Source organism: Cannabis sativa, unplaced genomic scaffold, assembly GCF_029168945.1.
Source record: "Cannabis sativa cultivar Pink pepper isolate KNU-18-1 unplaced genomic scaffold, ASM2916894v1 Contig3, whole genome shotgun sequence".
Classification (NCBI taxonomy): domain Eukaryota; kingdom Viridiplantae; phylum Streptophyta; class Magnoliopsida; order Rosales; family Cannabaceae; genus Cannabis; species Cannabis sativa.
In genome coordinates this window covers 3,107,891-3,129,032 of record NW_026870039.1, presented here as the reverse complement: position 1 = coordinate 3,129,032, position 21,142 = coordinate 3,107,891, and the positions used below count along the sequence as shown (strand labels likewise).

General features: G+C 38.5%; 1 protein-coding gene across 1 annotated transcript; it reads left to right on the top strand.

The window, feature by feature from the left end:
- Nucleotides 1-13,504: 13,504 nt before the first annotated feature.
- Nucleotides 13,505-16,917, top strand: LOC133033104 (uncharacterized). Its single transcript, XM_061107705.1, has 4 exons — nucleotides 13,505-14,425; nucleotides 14,542-15,908; nucleotides 16,005-16,095; nucleotides 16,171-16,917. Exons 1-4 carry the CDS (start codon nucleotides 13,505-13,507, stop codon nucleotides 16,915-16,917), a joined length of 3,126 nt encoding a protein of 1,041 aa, XP_060963688.1.
- The last annotated feature ends 4,225 nt before the right edge of the window (nucleotides 16,918-21,142 follow it).

Here is a 21,142-nt window from a genome sequence, read left to right as displayed (position 1 = left end):
TTAAAAATTGGTTCTAGATTAAACATACAGTTGCGAGAACAATTAACAACTTTTCTGAAACAAAATCTTGATATTTTTGCCTGGAAACATTCAGATATGGTCGGGATATCTCCACGGGTCATGTGTCATCGCTTGAACATTGACCCCGAAGTGCGAGGTGTCCGACAAAAGCGCCGCAAAATGGACCCCGCGAGGTAGCAAGCGCTGAAAGAAGAAGTTGACCGCCTCCTTGCCTGCGGCTTTATACGGGAGTCATTTTACCCCGACTGGTTAGCCAATCCGGTACTCGTGCCAAAGCCCAATGGCTCATGGCGTACATGCGTTGACTTTACAGATTTGAACAAAGCCTGTCCCAAAGACAGCTTTCCTCTTCCTAGCATCGACCAGCTTGTCGATGCCACTGCAGGCCACGCACTTTTAAGCTTCATGGATGCATACTCGGGATACAATCAAATCCCGATGTACGAACCAGACCAGGAACATACCTCGTTCATTACTGATCGAGGATTATACTGTTACAAGGTCATGCCTTTTGGTTTAATAAACGCAGGTGCGACTTACCAAAGGCTAGTGAATATGATGTTCGCAGATCTGATTGGAAAGACAATGGAGGTATATGTTGACGATATGCTCGTAAAGTCGCAACATGCGGAGGATCATATCACGCACTTGCAAGCCATGTTCGACATATTGCGACGATATAAGATGCGTCTAAACCCCTTAAAATGCGTCTTTGGGGTGGGTTCCGGAAAATTCCTCGGTTTTATGGTAAATCAGCGAGGAATAGAAGCCAATCCTGCGAAGATTAGAGCGTTGGTAGAAATGCCGTCTCCGACTAAGCCAAAGGAGGTTCAGAGCCTCACAGGCAAAGTCGCAGCCTTAAACCGCTTCATATCCAGATCCTCTGACAAGTGTAAAGAGTTTTTTCAGATCCTGAAGGGTAACAAGAGGTTTCAATGGGATGAGAAATGCGAGCAGGCTTTTCAAGCGCTAAAAACGCATCTGGGGCAACCTCCAATTCTATCAAAACCGTTGCCCGGAGAGGTCTTGTCTATTTATTTAGCAGTCTCCGAGTATGCGATCAGTTCAGTACTTGTTTGCAAGGACCAAGGACGTCAGCACCCGGTGTACTACGTCAGTAAGCGATTATTGGACGCCGAGACGCGTTACCCTCAGATGGAGAAACTAGCTTTTGCTTTGATAATATCCTCAAGAAAATTGCGACCTTATTTCCAGGCTCACAGCGTTGAAGTTTTGACAAACTTCCCCTTAAGACAGGTTTTGGCAAAGCCAGAGGCATCGGGAAGATTATTAAAGTGGGCTATGGAGTTGAGTCAGTTCGACATCAAGTATAAACCAAGAACCGCGATCAAGGGGCAAGCCCTAGCAGATTTTATACTTGAGTTCCCGAGCACAGAGGTAGCGGTTGTAGAGGGTGGAAATGACATCGCCACGATAGACAAAGAGGTATGGACATTGTATGTCGATGGGGCCTCAAATAATGAAGGTTCTGGCAGTGGGATATTGTTAATCAGTCCCAATAATTTCAAGGTACACGCTGCTCTACGTTTCGAATTCTCTGCATCTAACAATGAAGCCGAGTATGAGGCTTTAATCGCAGGTCTGAAATTGGCTCTCGAGATGAGAGTCGAATACCTACAAGCATTTAGCGATTCTCAAATCGTGGTATGTCAAGTAAGTGGAGAATACCTAGCGAGAGGCGGAAGATTGGTTAAATACTTAGCCATCGTTCGCGAAATCATGCAGAAGTTCAAACATGTAGTTGTGTCTCGAGTACCGCGTACTCAAAATGCCCATGCAGACGCCTTGGCCCGACTGGCCTCCACTAGAGAAGCCGAATTACTCGATGTAATTCCGGTAGACGTATTGTCTCATCCAACCATAGATCGAGAAACAATCATGGAGATCGATGACGTTCAGGAGATTACCTGGATGACCCCTATCCTCGCATACCTTGACAAGGGGCTCTTACCTAATGATAAAATAGAAGCAAGGAAATTGCGACAACGAGCAGCCCGCTATGTGATATATGACCAGAGCTTGTATCGCAGAAGTTTTAGTCAACCACTTCTCAAATGTATCAGTGGAGAAGACTGCGGTTACATACTGCGTGAAGTACACGAGGGAATTTGTGGCAATCATACTGGAGGTAATTCCCTTGCCTTAAAAATTATGCGGCAAGGGTATTACTGGCCAACATTGCGACAAGATGCCCTCGCATTTGCAAAAAGGTGTGATAGATGCCAGCGAATAGCCACTTACACACACCAGCCCCCGAGTAACCTCCATTTTATCACGAGTCCCTGGCCCTTTGCAATATGGGGAATTGATTTAATTGGCGAGTTACCCAAGGGAAAAGGCGGAGTCAAATATGCTGTAGTCGCGGTTGACTATTTCACAAAGTGGGCTGAAGCGAAAGCACTCGCGACCATCACAGCAACGAAGTTGCGCGAGTTCGTCTACACTTCCATCATCTGTCGCTTTGGCATTCCGCACAAGCTCATTTCAGATAATGGGAAACAGTTTGACTGTAAAGAGATGCGACAGCTATGCGATGATTTAGGAATTAAAAAAGCCTTTTCTGCAGTCGCTTACCCGCAGAGCAATGGGCAGACTGAAGCAGTCAACAAAATAATTAAGCACACCATAAAGGGAAAATTAGAAGACCGCAAAGGGGCATGGCCAGATGAATTACCGCAAGTCCTATGGTCTTACAATACAACCCCTCGATCTACAACTGGCGAAACACCCTTCTCACTTTCTTATGGGTGCGAGGCCATGTTACCAGTAGAAGTTGGGGCAGGATCCTTGCGCAGAGATGCTTTCGATATCTCGCAGAACAGCGAGAATCAGTTGTTTTGCCTTGATCTTTTAGAAGAAAAGCGTGATAAAGCGCAACTACAAAACGCGGCTTATCAACAACGAACAGCAAGGTACTTTAACTCGAAAGTAAAGATAAAACCTCTGCGAGTAGGAGACTTGGTCCTTAGAAAAGTAATGCCAAATACCAAAGTCCCAGCTCACGGAGTCTTTGGAGACAATTGGGAAGGACCATACAAAATCGCAGATCAAATTGGTGATGCCACTTATCGACTCGCAACACTCGATGGAACCGCGATTCCACGAGCATGGAATAGCGAGAGCTTGAAATTTTATTATCAGTAATATTCGCGTTATTCAGTTATGATAATTCGAGTACTTATACTTAGATATTTTTTGTTCAAAATACTTCCTAAGTATAGGGGCATGTGTACCCGCATGTATTACTGATTGCTTGAATAAAATCACTTATTAAGTTTTTCGAGTAATTTAATTTACCGAGTTTTTCCTACTTTATTACACCAAGCTGTAATTAAAGTCGCATATATATATAATTGCATTCACACCAAGCTGTGATCAAAGTTAAATATATATAAAATCGCAAGTACCCGTGTACTGCGTAAATATTAAAATGTAAGCTATCCCTGCGAGGATAGAAATTTGTCCAAAAAGTAAGATAAATTTCTTTAAGTACAGAAATGCGAGTACCCGTGTACCGCAAATAAAGACAAAAGTAAGATAGAAAATAATCAAGCAACGGGAGTAGTCTCATCAGGAGCAGCCTCGTCTGCAATCTTGCTCGCAACTTCATTCTCGACCTCTTCAGCCTGTACTCCCTCGACTTCATCCGGAAGGTTACCTTGAGTCTGGGTAGGAGACATCGCGCGAAAGGCTTCAGCCATTTCAGCAGCTTCAGCTCCAAGCAGCGAGAAGTCGAAGTCAGGGACCTTGGAAAGAGTAGTGTAAATGTAGTCAGACACAGCCTGATCGTACTGTTTCTTCCCACCCTCTTTCTCAGCCTCCAAGTCGCGAGCCATCTCAGCGACCGTGTCCTGCGACTTCTTGAGCTCGAGCTCCACCTGTTCTTTTGCCCTGTTGACTTCCTCGAGCTCCTTCTCCTTGGCCCTGTTGAGCTCCTCCATCCTCGCCACCTCCTGTTTCAGCTTCTTTATGTTCTCTTGAAAATGGACGTTCTGCCTCTTCAGCGAATCAGTTTCCTTTGAAGGAGTAGCCGCGGCTTTCATGAACAAAGCCATGGATTGCACGGCCAGTTCAGTAGATCGAGAAGCAAGATCCTCGTAAGGAATCTCAGCCAGTAATTTTTCCTGCATGGACAGAAAGTCGCGAGCACGAACAGGAGAGTCGATCACGACTTTCTTCCCCTTGTCCTGAGTAGTCTTAGCCAACTTCTTGGAGGAATCTGCAGCAAGCGAAGTCATCACATCGCTCTTCCTCTTCTGGGCAACGACCGGCGAAGTCGCCGGTGTTCCACCCTTTTGCTTGATCTTCAGGACAGGGGCAGACTTCAAGAAAGTCATGTCTACAAACACAAGGAACAGATAAGTAAAAATCACAATCCTACCCGTCAATTTATAGCAAAAGGACGAGTTACCTGAAGTTTGTCGAGGAGTTTGCTTAGAAAGACGTTTATCTATCCGCTCCTGCTGTTTCTCAGAAGGTTCTTTATATACTGGCTCCCGTTGAAGACTCGCGTTCTCAGGGATCAGTTTATGTTCTCGTAATTTGGCAGTCGTACACAGTAATCGCCAGTCGCGATCTTGTACCGGAAGACTCCCAAGAATTTCAGCTACCCCCTTCTTATTCGCGTCAAGCGTTGGTCGAGCTGGTCTATCTGCGATGACAACAAAAAAAAACGAGTTAGCAAAAGATCTCGAAAAACAAAGTAACAGATTTTATCTAAGTCAACAAATATGCGACATACTGGGTCTGCGATTAAAGTCGGTCCTGATCCCAGGAACCTTAAAAACATAAAACCATTTCGACTTCCAGTCGCCCATGTTCGAGACCATCCCCTCAACACCGTTTATTTCAGAAGTCGCCCATTTACTAAAGCAAAAGAAGCCATTATGAAGACCCACGCTCTTTATGTCATAGAAGTAACTAAACTCCTCTACTGACGGAGCCCTATGGGCATACTCCATGTACATCGCATAGAAGGCTAGAACAGTGCGATAACTGTTGGGTGTTAGCTGAAAAGGCGATACGTCATAACGTCTGAGAATGGCTGCGACGAAAGGATGAAATGGGACCGATACACCACATCGAAGAATGGGTATTGAGATGACCACGTCCTCCGTAGGGATGATCGCAGGGTTGGTGAACGGAAGATGCGCTCTCTGAGAGGGTTTGGGACTTTGAAACGCGAGTCGCAACAAATTCAACCTCACGAAGGTGGTGAAGTCAGATTTGACGACTCTCGAGACTAGGTCTTCGCATGAGAAAGGTTCGTTCAATTGGGAGTCGTCGACCGAGTCCGTCCCACTCCCTTCCGCTTCCTCTTCTTCCCCACCTGATTCGCGGACTGGAGTAGTCCATTCCTCCTCCACCTCCTCGACCTCGATGTCGGGAGCGTGTCTCGTATGGATGAGGTAGTCGCGTGCTGACACTGTGGATTCGCTATCTCGGATATCGATTGTCCCAGGTTCAGCGAGCTCCTGTACCATCCTCTCGATGTCTACAGAAGACATCGGACCTAACTCTATCTCCGCAGCCTCCATTTCGGAGATGTCCGTAGGGAGAAAACTATCTCTCTCTTGTGACGACTCCCCGTCAAAAGCGCGACCTCCTGAGCCGAGCTGCTGGCTGTCCGATAGATCGCTCATCTGAAAGATAGAAGATCTTTTCAGCGTGATGGATGTGTGAAAAAATAAAGGTAAGTGATCTCACCCGCATTAGAGTATAAAAGTCGCATTTCGACAAGAAAGTCAGGCTCCATGCGAACACTGACCCTCCTATCAGCATGCAAGAAGAAATGTAACTATCTTTGGGCGAGTAATTCACGCATCCTCGGTTGTGCGGTATACCTCCAGAAACGGCTGGGCGTATCCCAGTGACTCAAGAAGTATGCATTTTCGAGCATAACCCTGAAGTTACTGGGAGACACCCACCGTTTCGAGACAACCTACCAACCAAAGAGTACGATCATTCGAGTATTAACGCACGTCAACAAATGGCTGGGTGTATCTCAGTATCTCAAGGGACATATAATCGCATATATAGCCATTAGAATACTGTGACACACCCACCATTTGGAATGGCAATTAATACTCTCACCACTCAGCCCGCGACATGTAAAGATCCTAAAAGGTCTAGTCAACAGATAAGCGGAAATAAGTCTTGGAAATATGCGATTATTCAAGTTGTTCAACCGAATACCCGCGAACATTCAAATTGTTCATCCGAATGTCCGCGAGCATTCGAGACGTGAATCAGTGCCTATGAATTGTATACGGTTATGTCAGTTTACAGGTCCTACACTATGAATATTACCCAGTTTCATTGACCCAAAACACATAAATACCCACTAGCATACACTCCTAAAAGTTTTCAAAAACATCCAAACCCAGAAAACAAAGCACATTTTCTCCAAAAACAGAAAGCGAAAATGCAGTGATTTAGAAGCTAACCTTTAGTTTTGATTCCTGCGGTTATTCTCGATCACTTCTGAGAATGGAAATGTTGTGGAAAGTGGCAGAAAATCTGGGAGTGGATTTTGTCTGAAGAGTATGCACTGGAGGGAAGTTAAGAAAAGAGGGAAAAATGGGAAATTTGATTCGTATCAAAGCGTTTAAATACCCATATCCCTTATTAATTGGGATCGTGACACGTGGCAGTCAGAATGCCTAAGGTCGTCCAATCTAACGGCCAATTATGGCCACGCCTACACGAAAACCGAAGGGTTTTGTGACGTGGCATCCTAGAGATAATGAAAATTAATCATTACAGCCGTCATTTTTCGAAACCCTCGATGGGACAACCAAAAGGTCACCTCCTCGTGACAACCTTTCACCTGTCTCTCGAGCAATAGTTTCCCTCAGTGACCGCTCTAGTCACGTCGCGAAACTAGGGGCATGTGTTATAGTGAGATTTCTCTCACCTAGAAACTCGAGACCAGACTCCTCTTTAAAAGGACACGTGTATTCAGATTCCCAATGAAAGCTGAAATGTCCGTGAGAGACTTCTCGAAGTTTAGACCTCGCCCAGGATAAAACCAGCGAGATATTGCGGGTGCGACCTAATTCACACCGCATAACCATAATCCTCATTATGCAGGGTAGACCCAACTCGCATATGTCAGAACATGTGCGAGTGTCTCCCTCTATACCTCCGCGACGAGTATGGAGACCGATGCCCTATGAGGTAGTTTTTGGTCCCAGCGACCCAACAGCCCTAACAGACCAATATAAGTTCGCATGTCCAGATGTTACCAGCTTCAACATGCGACGTCTACAACGGGCGATTACTTAAGGACGCAGACGTTCCAAACGTATGTGCGATCCTACGAGCTCAACAGACGGAACATGAACGGTCAACTCGCAGATGCGAAAGACGCATACGTTGATGAATTCAGTAACTGTCATACATTTATTAATGTTAACGTTGTTTGAGTTTAGTCATTGCAATTCAATGTGTAAATAATGGATTAACAATAAATGTGATCCTCATGTAACCGATTGGGCACCTGCTTTATATATAAAGGGGTGATCCACCGTGAAAATGCACCTACGAATCCCTTGCTACAGTGGACTAAGCAGAACGAAATCTGACTGAACCACTATAATTCAACGTCTCATTTATTTTTCCAGCTTTGTTGTTTACTCTCGCATTCCTATTCGAGTACTCGCCATTCTAGGTTGAATACTCGCATTTGTCATCTCTCAAATAATTCTCTCTTTTACCAGTTAAATTGTACTTTTTGGTGTTGCGAAATATCAGTAACAACAACACTAAATAAAGCAGTTATTCTATTACACAGTAAAAGAGGAAACTGTTTATTTGGAAAGTTGTGGTCTTCTCTTTTCCTATATATAGCAGCCCCTCTCTTCTCTTTGCATGCATATGTGTTGCTTGAGAAACTTTGCTCTGCAAAGTGTATCACACGAAAATAAGAGAGAAAAATAAAGAGAGATTTCGAAATTCCCTAGTGAGAGAGAAGTGCCCACTCACATCATTCAGTATCTCATCATAGTTTGGAAGACTGTGAAGGATCACATCCAACTGAAGAACTTTCGGGCTCAGATCTTGATTATACTCTGCTACAGACAGGAATCAAGGGTTAGAGATCTGAGTGGAAGGAGACATAAATTCCGCTGCAATCACTGTAAGTTATTCTTAACTTTTATGTGTTTAGTTCATCGTTTTAGAAGTTCAATATTAGGTTGTTAAATCAACATACTTGCAATAGATCCAAGATCCTGGATAAATATAATACCAACAACATATATTCCGCTGCACCCAATGTAAGATTTCTGATACTCTTATGTGTTTAATTTTCTATCGTTTTAGAAGTTCATATTTAGGTTGTTAAATCAACATACTTGTGAGTAGATCTAAGTTCCTGGTAAAATAAATTCCAACACTTTAATCCCCCAAGCTTCTTGTATAATCTTATTACAATCATCATTATCCGCCCACGCTTGTTTGAAGTGGAATCTTGACCCCCAAGTTCGTTGAAACTGATCCTTTTTGTTGCTGAAATGAGCTTCCACCAGTACCGGTCTATGGTCAGAATTCCACCATTTTAGAAGAGTAACTTTGTTAGATTTAAATCTGTCCAGCCAAGCCGAATTGCACAACACCCTGTCCAGCTTTTCAAAAATTAGATTAGAAGCTCGACCATTGCACCAAGTAAAAGAATTTCCATCCGAGGAGATTTCCTTCAGCTTACACTCCGAGATGCTAGATCGAAAGTTTTTCATAAGGTAGTCTGGCTTTTGACCTCCACCCTTTTTTTTCTTTTTGGTTAATGATTTCGTTAAAGTCGCCGCCACAAATCCACGCATTAGTGAACATATCTTTTAGTCTTCTCAGAAGCTTCCAAGAGTCCATCCTTCCTCCGGGGTCCGGGCTTCCATAGAACCCCGTGAAATGCCAAATGAACCCCAGGTCATTTTCCACCAATGCATCAATGTGAGAGATCGTAAAGACTTGATTTCAACTTTGAAATCTTCTGACCAAAGAAGCGCTAAACCTCCACTCTTACCCCTTGCATCCACCGTAAAGCAACAAGCGAATCCCAATTGCACCCGAACCAATTCCATACCACAGCTATTCAAACGAGTTTCCGAAAGAAAAATCATCCCGAGATGATAATCTTTGACATGGGACTTTAGGGAATTTAATGTCCAAGGATTCCCAAGGCCTTGGACATTCCAAAACATGGCAATCATGGCGCTCGGCGACCTAGAACATCTAGGTTTGCCGTTTCCATTGTAGTGTCAAGGTTCAAATCCACAAAACTAGAAATTCCCCTTGATGAATTACCCCCATCTTCTTTAGCCACCTCCTTTAACTTTTTCTCGATCATGCCCTCCTTTCCTTTGTTCTTGATTCTTTTTGGGGTCACCTTCCTTCGTTTTAAAGGTCCTTCTACCTTAGTGTCATTACCCAATTTATCTGCATAAGTTATAGGGACATCTATCAAATTAAGATTATGCATATAAGCCTCTGTGCTTTCCTTTCCCAGACCAGAATTGAGTCCAACCTCCATGTCCATAGCTGTAGCTCTTTGATGATTTGAACTGTCTTCACCCCATAAGCCCATTCTCTTACTGTTGACATTCATAGTCTCACTATGACCCTGTATTTTTGCCTTCATTCCTTCCACTTCCTTCTCGAACAAAGCAGTCTTATTTGTATCAGTACAAGCCAAACCCGAACTGAGTTCTAACATATGCTTTGAAGTCGAAGAGTGAATGGGATAACCTCCCTGACCTTGATCTTGAGACAAGACCGTAGGTATGGGGGACTCTTGAACAAAAGAACCAGTACCACATGTGGTCTTTATAGGGGGATCCATAGCAGCATTCTTCTGAGTTTTAGTATCACGTTTGTCATCAACCTTTAACCATGGTCCATAACTCGGTTTCCAGTTTCCAAGGCCATCGTTAAACATCTTGGGCGTCTCTGCACAAACCCGAGTATATGCCCCAAAAAACCACAATTAAAGCACATAAAGGGGAGGCGATCATACCTGAAGGGAAGCCATATCTTTCTGCCTTCTGTAGGAAATAAGAGCCCTGTAAACAGAGGTTTCGTTATATCACACCAAACTTTGAATTTGAAATAACCTTTAGTTGCGATTTTCGGGATGTCGGGGGATTGGACCTCTATAACTTCACCAGCCATAGTTGCTAATCTGACCAAGTTGCCTTTTGTAATCGAGCAGGAGGGTAGGTGGAGAACTCTCCCAATAATTGGAAATCGGAGCAGTTCTTGTTCCCAATCGCAGGGCAGATTCACCATTCTTTCAAGAATTAGAGTTCCATAATTAAGGAACCAAGGACTTTTATTTAAAATACGGTTCAAGTCTTCAGCCGATTTGAAAGAAAAGACCAAGAAACTAGAATGGTTGTTGTTGAATTTGATTTCCACTCCCCAATTGTTATCAGCAATGCCCCAAACACGACCTAGAATTGTCTTCAGCAGAGGACGGCTCATCGGACGGTTTGAGCAGATCCTAGCCTTCGCACAATGTTCGCCGACTACAGAGCTCCCAGCGGCATTACTTTCCCATCCATCTTCATCCAAGACAGTAAAGTTTGAAGCTTTGGCAAGAAGATCATCCATGGTTTCTACAGGCTTTTTCAGCATATTGAACAGAAGGCTCTTCTCAAAACGAGAGAGCATGAAAGCATCCTTGTGAGAATAGAGTTTATACATATATATTTTGCCTAAGTAAAATAGAGTTTATAAAATTAAAATATACTGATTATTAAACATTAATTTGAAAATAATATTGATCTCTTAAATTTAACAATTAATAAAAATTTACAAAATATAATATAATCAAAACACCCAAATTACCCCTTCTCGTTTGACTGCTAAAGGAAAATAAAAGATTGGCTTTCTTGGAGGATGACTTCTAATTCTTTGTATCGAATAGTAAGGTGAATCCGAAATCACTACAAGAATTCCCCCTAATAGCGGCGGGCACATTAGCGGCGGAGCTCCTCCGCCGCTAATAATGCCCGCATTAGCGGCGGACACCCTGTTTGGCCGCTATTGGGGGGCTGATATTTTTTTTTTTTGAAAAAATTAATAGTCGCGGGCTGTCCGCTGCTAATAGTAATAGCGGCGGGGTCCGTCACTAATACCCCGCCGCTAATGAGTGGGCGGGAAAATTCCTGCCCATTACATTTGAATGTATTAGCGGCTGGGTATTAGCGGCGGACCCCGCCGCTAATAGTATTTTGTTTTTTTTTAAAAAAAAAATAAATAAATTAATTACTATTAGCAGCGGGGTCCGCCGCTAATACCCCGCCGCTAATAGCCCTATATAAACCCCATCAGCCCCAACTTTCCCATTTTTCCTCTCTTCTTAAAAAAATCAAACCCTAATCCCCATTTCAAACTCCACTCCGAACCATCAGCCTCCCCCAACCGCCTCCGCCTCCCCTCCGCCTCTGATTTTGGTGACAATCGCACGGCGCCCTCCAACACAGGTATTGAATCTACACTTTCTCATTTTTATTTGTGTTTGAATTTTTTTTTTTGGGTTGTTTGTGATTTATTTTCATCTAAAATTGAAAAATGTATAAGTTATATCTATATATATTGTTTATTATGGTATGTATAATCTGTGTATATATGTATATTTAGATTGTTTTTTTTTTGTTTTGTGTTAGATCAGTATATATATTGTTGATTTTGGTATATATATAATATAATGTGTATTTATAGATATATATTTTATTCGGGTATATATATATTATTTTGTGTATATATATAAGATTTAGGTATTTATATAATATAATCTGTGTATATATATATTTGATATGGGTATTTATTATTTTATTTGTGTGTATATGTAGACTGTTTATATATCTATATTTGATTTGGGTATTTATTGATTTATTTGGGTATATATGTTCACTGTGTATATATATATAATTTGGGTATTTATTGTTTTATTTGGGTATTTTTAGTTTACTGTATGTATTCATATATATAATTTCGATATTTATTGTTTTATTTTAGTTTATATATTAACTGTGTATATATATATATGATTTGGGTATATTTTTGAAATATAATGTATTGTTTGTATATTATATATATATAATTTTATTTTTGTTTATATAAGTGTATATTATATATATTGTTTTGATAATATTATATATGCTAAAAGATTATATTTTGTATAGTTTATATAAATATTTTATTGTTGTATTTTTTTTTTACTTTTTTAATTTATTTTGTGGAATTGAAATTATTTATTTTTGTTATTTTCAGATTAAGTGAAAGGATCAAGAAAGTGGACACACAATTTCTTTTGTGAACTGTATGTATTTATTAATGTTTATTTGTTGTTGTTATATTATAATTTTTATTTGATGTAATTATTTTGTTTGGTATGTTAAATATGTAATATTATCATAATATAGTGATAATAGTGAAAAAATTATCAAATATAATTTTAGGTTGTAAGTTTTGTAATTTGTTATTTTTTAAATAAAGAAAAATGAAAACAATGAAAAAAATAAAAAAGTATAATATAACATAATAATTTAAATATTAAAAATTAAAAAGTTAAATAAAATGATTTTTTTAATTTTAATATAAATTGTAATTAAATTAATAAACTTTTATGTTTAGTTTTAAGAAAAAATATGTTAATGGAATTTTATGTTGTGATAAGTTTATTATTATAAAAAATTGAGATTAATAATAGAATTAAAAAATTATAATTTAATATAAATTTATTTTATAAAAATAAACTTTTAATTTTATAAATTAAATAAAAAAAATTAGTTTAAATTATAATAAATTATATAAATTTTTAAATGATATATTTTTTTAAAAATAAATAATTCATAAAAAAAAATTATTTATTTTTTTAATTTAAAGTAATTGGTAATTAAATGAATAAATTTTTTTAAAAGTTTATTAGAATGAAATTGCTAATATTATTATCTTACTTAAAAGTTGAAATACATGTGTGTAATCTAAAAAACGTTCATATAACTATAAATTATTAAACTTTTAATATTACATTTGTGGTTTATATTGTAGATAGGGAAAATAGATAAGTTTATCAACTTTTAATAAATTGTTTTAAAAAATAATTATTTAAATCTAGAAACTAAATTTATTACTTTTTTTTTATATAAATTAATAAATAACATAAAAATTAAACTGTTGTAATTATAATTTAATAAATAAAATTTTTATTTAAATGTGTGTAATTCATAAAATATTCATAAAATTTTATTAATGTTGAAAAGAATATCTCAATGCTTTGGTATACTTATAAATATATACCATAGCTTTGTTATATTTCATAACACTTTACAAATCATTCAAATTTGTAACACTTTATTTGTCGCCTAAATTGTAGATGGCGACAATCGATAAGTCTTGGACCAAAATCAGAAATCATGGTTGTCATGAATTTTGGAATGGTCTACAAGCCTTTTTAGCAATGGCATCAGAACATAAGGATTGTGATGGAAGAATTCGATGTCCTTGTGTGAGATGTATAAATAGTAGGTTTGAAAAAATAGATAGGGTTAGAGCAAATGTATTTGATCGAGGTTTCATGAAAGGATATGAGAAGTGGATTTATCACGGCGAGCCTGAGGATGTTGTCGATGATGTAGCAGTTGTCGATGTTGAATCAGAGGATGAAATGATTCCTATTCTAGAAGACTTCTTTCCCTCGACAACAGAGGATGTACAAGGAGAAGATGAACAACCAACCACAAACCCTCATTTTGATGACTTATTTGAGGAAATTGAAGCTGAATTGTATCCAGGTTGTGATTGGATTTCGTCTCTCAACTTTTTAGAAAAGCTATTGCATTTAAAAGTTAGAGGAAAAATTCCTAATAACATCTTTGAAGAATTGTTGAAGCTTTTAAAGTTTGCATTTCCGAAGGAAAATAATATTCCAGCAACTTACTACGAGGCAAAAAAGAGATTGAAGAAATTAGGCTTGGGTTATCACTCTATCCATGTCTGTTTGTATAATTGTTGCCTATTTTATAAGGAGAATGCATCCAAGGAGGCTTGTCCAGTTTGCGGAACTAGTCGTTCGGTTACTTCCGAGAACGGCAAAGCAAAAAAAGTTCCTTGCAAAGTCATGCGATACTTTCCGTTGACACCTCGACTTAAAAGATTATATAGTTCGAGGATTACAGCGAAGAGCATGATATGGCATCATACTGGAAAATCAAAAGATGATGGGGTGTTGCGACACCCGGTCGATGGTTTAGCTTGGAAAGACTTTGATGCAAAACATCCCGAGTTTGCAAGGGACCCAAGAAATGTTCGACTTGGGTTAGCTGCTGATGGATTTAATCCATTTGGCAACATGAGTCTTGCATACAGCATGTGGCCAGTGGTGTTGGCTAACTATAATCTACCACCTTGGTTATGTATGAAAGATAATTATTTTTTACTATCTACCCTAATTCTTGGTGCAAAATCTCCTGGTAAAGACATGGATATATTTTTAAGACCTTTGGGGTACCAACGAGAGATAGTTCGACCAACTCGATGTTCACCATGCGTGCTGCGCTTTTGTGGACAGTGAATGATTTTCCTGCTCGTAGTAGCTTGTCTGGGTGGAGTGGTCAAGGTTATAAAGCTTGCCCTACTTGTAATGAAGACACGACGTCCATTCGAGTGATCGGGAAGACATCATATGTTGGTCATCAAAGGTTCTTGCCAAGTAACCATGCAATGAGAAGGGATACTCGATTTGATGGTAAAGTTGAAAGACGACCTCCTCCAAGACGATTTACTTGTGAAGAGATATTATCACAAGTTAATACTCTCGAACCCCAAATTCCCGGACATCATGAAAATTTTGGGGGCGTGAAACGTAGAAGAGTTGCAGAAACTTGTAATTGGAGGAAAAAAAGTATTTTCTACGAGTTGGAGTATTGGAGCACGAATATTTTAAAACACAACATTGATGTCATGCATGTTGAGAAGAATGTGTGTGATAGTCTCCTAGGAACCATCTTGGATAATGATAAATCAAAGGACACAACCAATGCGCGACATGATTTAAAGAAGATGGGTATTAGGGAATCGTTGTGGATTTATGAAGATGGGAATGGGATGCTAATGAAACCGCATGCTCCTTATGTTTTGACTCGTGAGAAAAGACAACTTTTTTGTCAGTTTGTTAAAGGAATAAAGTTTCCCGATGGCTTCTGTTCAAATTTAAAGAGCAAAGTTTCTCCAGATGAGTCTAACATTATTGGGTTAAAATTCTACGATTGTCATGTCATTATGCAGCGAGTACTAGCGGTTGGTGTCCGTAAATTTCTACCTCGTGACACTGCAACAACTATTACTCAGCTGTGTAATTTTTTTCGACAGTTATGCTCTAGAACTCTAAATGTAAAAGATATGGAGGATGCTCAAAATAATTTAATTATGTTATTGTGCAAGATGGAATTGATTTTTCCTCCAGCGTTTTTTGACATAATGATACATTTGGTATTGCATTTGCCTGAAGAAGCGATATTGGGTGGCCCGGTCTTTATGAGATGGATGTATCTTTTTGAAAGGTACATGAAAAAATTGAAGAATTATGTGAGAAACAAGGCACGTCCTGAAGGGTCAATTGCAGAAGGTTATGTTGCTGATGAGGCAGTAACCTTTTGTTCAATGTACTTTAAAGGGTGTGAAACAAGATTTAATCGGCTTGATCGAAATGAAGATGCGCCTTCTGTGTGTCGCTATCTCTCAGTTTTTAATTCTCAATCCCGTCCTTTAACTAGCAGAATTATCAAGCCTCTTGATCATATCGGTCGTGAAAAAGCTGAGTGGTACATTCTTCAAAATTCTCCTAAAATCCAAGCTTACTTAGAGTAAGTTTGTTACATTTTTATAAATTATTTTATTAAATTTTTAGTTTTTATTCTCTATCTCCCTCTATCGTACCTTAAAATTATCATACTTCACAGTGAACATTTGGACAAGATCATGCATGAATATCCTAATGGTAATCACAATGTCTTGCATAGGCAAACTTTCCGTCCGTGGTTTCATAAGAAGGTATAATGACAAAATTGTAAAGTTTTAATTCAACCATTTATATTCCTCTCATATTAATACATTTTATGTATTTAGATATATGAGTTGCAGAAGCTTGGAACTTTACAAAATGGTGATGAGTTACTCGCTCTAGCTTCTGGGTCCGATTACTTAGCAACATTTTACGAAGGTTGTATAGTGAATGGTGTTCGGTTTAGTGCGTCGAAGCGAGACCAAAAGCGGAAGACACAAAATAGTGGTTTTACTGTTGCTGGAACTGAAGGGTTTAATTACTACAGCACACTTGAAGATGTAATCACTATATCTTATACTGGTGCATATACAGTGACATTGTTTGAATGTAAATGGTATAACACTAATCTATTAAGAAAGAAGACAATCACTGAAAATAATATAACCAGTATAAATACTCGTGGATATTGGTATCAAGATGAACCGTACATCCTTGCTAACCGGGCGAAGCAAGTTTTCTATCTTGAAGATCCACTCAGAGGTCGCGATTGGAAGGTTGTTGAAGATATTAGCCATCGACAAATTTGGGACATTAATGAAAATGAAGATGAGACTGATGTTGATGTTGTTAGTGATTCTAACTCTTCCAATTTTGTGTTGACTGTTGATCTTGGAGAGTTGATTATGCAATCGAATGAACCTCCAGTAATTGTTGAATCGTCCGATCAGTTAGTGGATTCTAAGATAGAGAATAATGAACTTGATGAAAATTATATTGCTGAAGAAGTAGATAATTTACTAGTTGAACATGTGGAGGATGAAAATGTAATCTTGGTGAATGATGGAAATGATAGTGATTCGTCAGTGTAACTTTTATTTTGTAAACATTTGTTACTTAAACATTTTACAATTAAATGACTTTTAATTTCTTTTGCATTAACATTTGTGTGAACTTTCAATTATGTGTTTCACATTTTGTGAATTCTTACATTTTTTTCCGTCTTCAAAGTAAAGTACAATGTCAGCTACGTTAGCGACATACCATGGTGGGGATGGTGATGGCAGGAATCCCCACCGAGACCTACTTATGGAGACTTTATATTCGGTGATGGCTGAGCGGTATAGTGAGCGAAAAACACTCAGACACAAGCATTTTAAACAACATTACAAAAAACCAGAAGATTGGGAGACAGTTCTCAAATTCCCCCCTGACTACTTGAATACCGAGACTTGGAAACCGATTTGCGAATTGTTCGTTAGCGAGGCATTTTTGAATCGTTCAACTAAAAATAAATCGAATCGGCAACTAATGAAATATCCAACAACGCAAGGCACAAAATCGTTGGCTTCCATACGCCACGGAATGGTATGTATTAATTCTTTAATTGTTAATAATGTTTTTCTCTTATAATAAACTAATTAAATTGTTTATGTTCGTATAGGGGGGGGGTCCTCCTGGAGAGCATGTAGTTGAAGCACGGAAGGAGATCCATGTGAAAAAGCCGTCTGGCACTTTCGTTAATGAATTAGCTGCAAAAGATTATGTAAGTGAATAAAATGATTTATTATTAAAATTTATATTTTATATTAATTATATATTCTAATAATTTTGATTTAAATAGGAGGAACTGATCAAGGAGCTTGATAGGAAAAGACTTGAACGACAATCCCAGAGCGATACTGGAACTGAATCTAAATCTGATACTGGTTATCAGTTTGACGTTTTGGAAACAGTTCTAGGCCAAAGATCTGACTATCAAAGAGGCGTGGGTAAAAGGCTCAAGGGCAAAGGAAAGAAACCGATCCCTCAAACTCAATCGACGGTGCCTCCCCAACCAACTACTGATATGATGAGCACTGTGGCAGAAATATTCTCAACTATGCGTGCCACTTGGGGGGGGGGGGTAATTTGACGCCTGAACAACGTGCTCATATATTTGACCCAGGCTTTGACAATTTTATTCAAACGTATAGTCAGTCGCAGTCGCCTGGTGGTTCGTCTTCTCAGAGTTATGTCGCTCCTCCGGAACAGCAACAACAACCTCCTCAACCACAACAGCCGTCTTTGCAACAACAATTCCAAAGTTTGTCACAGCAGCAATTTGAAAATTTTTTGCTGCAGCAACCCCAATCTTTTCCTCAGCAGCTTTCCTCAAAGACAGAATAACACCTCGCTCCGCCATTGGGAAATCAGTTCTTATACCGAACTGACAAAGGGCATTAGCGGCGGGACCCCGCCGCTAATGCTCCACCGCTAATACTATTAATAGCGGCGGACCCCTTTTTTGGCTGCTAATACCTTTAATAGCGGCCAAGCATTAGCGGCGGACCAATAGCGGCCGAAGTCCGCCGCTAATGCCCTTTAGCGGCCAGTCGGTGGACCAATAGCGACGGAGGGGTCCGCCGCTAATTGTGCTAAATGTTGTAGTGAAAATGAAGGTTAGCAAGGTTAAAAAGATGATTCTTGCTGCTGTCTTGGCAGCCCTTGTATACTCCATTTGGCGAGCTAAAAATGACATTCTATGGAAAAACTTGATGCCGAGTGTAGATAGTATAGTGTGTAAAGTTAAAAATGTGTCAAAGAAGAGAATATCTTGTACATGGCCAAAGAAAGCGTCAATTAGTGATAAAGAATGGTTAGAAGCATTGTAAAGTTTATTATTTTTTAGGTTCTTCTCTACTTTGGAGAATGCTATTTGGTTGTATAAATATATTTTTGAGCAATGAAATTCACTTGATTCATCAAAAAAAAAAAAAAAACACACACACACACACACACAATTTAAAAGTTTGAGATACATCCACGAACATAACCAAAAAAAATGTTCATCAGTTCTAACTTATATAACAAAAATAATTATTTATGCTCTTAAATTTTTTCTATCATATTAAAAAAACAGGAAAAATAATTGAGATAAAAGGCTAGAAATATTAGGTGTTAAGACGGTCGGACACCATCTATTTCCTTAAGTTTGAACAACAAGGTGGTACAAAGAGATTTTACTATGATTTTTTATCAAGACAAGATCTTGTTTGTGCCCTCAATTGGTAAATTTTTTTACTCCCACTTTTGGCAAGTCGATTTCTTTGTCTGCCATGAATGTTCCAAGTGCTGCAGCTGCCCGAGCCACTGATGTCCCATTATCATTTTGTGCTCACCCAGTAGGTCTTCTAGGGTTGAGTTCTTCATCTTGGCAAGGGAAACTATAACGTCCTACTAGATTAGGCACATTACTGTAATTTCTAATTATTGTGCACTCATTTGCTAATCAAAAGGTTTATTGAAAAACGTGAATAACTAAAATTTTAACTTAAACAGAAATAAAAATATAGAATACATATTCTGGAATCCCATTTAAAAAGTAACAGTTATTTTCTAAAATACTTGTATTCAAAAGTTGTCGCCTAGCGACTATCAAAATAAAGCTCTACTATCCCTAAGATCTAAACACTCTAGGTCTAACTGCCTCGATATGTACAATCTTCATCTAGTCTGAGTTCACTGCAGTTCAACCTTTGCTTTTACACATATAAATAATTGATATCTGTGAGTCAACAAACTCAGTAAAAAAAGTATAAACATAAACATAATCATATAACCAAATCATAGCCAGGCACCCATACACCTAATCACAATCCTATCCCACGTCCAATGCGTACTAAGTCTAGACGTTTGTACAATAGTACGATTGACCATAATATAAGTCTATACTCAACACTTTATTCGTACCGATGTGATAGCATCAATCCATACTTTGCCAAATATTTATGCATCACTATTCAGTGCAGCTCTATGTACACTTACTGATACGTTATCTACTAGGAAAATATAAAACATGTACGCTCAACATGTAAGCATGCATATCATTAATTATACTAATCTTACTTGAATTCCAAATTCAAGTGTGTCGGTCCACCTGAGTGAAAACTGTTGTTCGACGATTTAAGGTCCTAAGTCACAATTTGCATAAACTTGTAAGTGACTTGCTAAATGACTTTTTGGGAACTTAAACTTAAAACTAAGAGTTTCCGTACCGATAGATAGCGTGGAATATATCGATAAAATGTGAAAAACTAGGCTCCAAAATCTTAAAAATCTTGTGAATCGAAACCCCAAATAGTTTAGCAATTTCTAAGTTCTGCCACAAAAACTGGTTCACCATTTATAAGAAAATGGTAGTAAACACCATACCTTGAAAACTTTCTCAAAACTACCCCAAATTTAATTGAAGTTTTCAGAACACCTAATTAACATATAAAGGACCAAACCCAACCAGAAATAGCATCATTAAGGAACTGAATCAAGTTTTTTCCATTGATGACCTAAGTTTAAACCCTTTAAACTCAAACTTAGCTAACCAACACCAAGACACTCGAGAAGCAATTAAACTAGCTCCAACAACTCGAATCAATCACCGAAAATTGACTCCAAACAATCTAAAGCCAAACAAAAACCAAAACCTAGTATTGCATGTTCAAACCAAGCTTTCACAATTAAAAATATTCAAAGAGAAAAAAAGGAATGGAGCTTACCTTGGTTCTCAACAAGAAAGGCACAAAAATTCTTGCTAATATACTCTTCATTTCTGGTTTAAAAATGGAGGGAAAATTTCTAGTTTTCCTTAGTTTTCTCTTGGCTGACCCTTAAGGAGAGAGAGGATGAAGTTTTGGTTTTTGTTGTTGTTGTTCTTTTTTTTTTTTTTTTGAAGTTTATCCAATAATAAATGAATTCTTTATTTAACTAAAATTTAAATTATCATACATAATATTTACCGAGTGTTTTAGAAACTAAACTGAAGTACTTGAAAAATAATAAAATACAGAAATTTACTAGATGGAGATTTTTATGTGGTTCAGTCTATTAGCCTCTAAGGGCGTGTTCAATGTGTTTTTAATTTTTTCCAGGAAACCCTAACTTTATACTCTTAGTTTCTCTTAAAGAAGAAGACTTAGAGCAATATTGGGAGAGCTACAACTATTTAAGTTATGATCCCCCTTCATATGGAAATAGAAGGGTATTCATTGGCTAAAAAGACGAGTATGGACATGTCCATGACCCACCTCGGATTTTTGCTAAAAGCCCACTAATGAGATA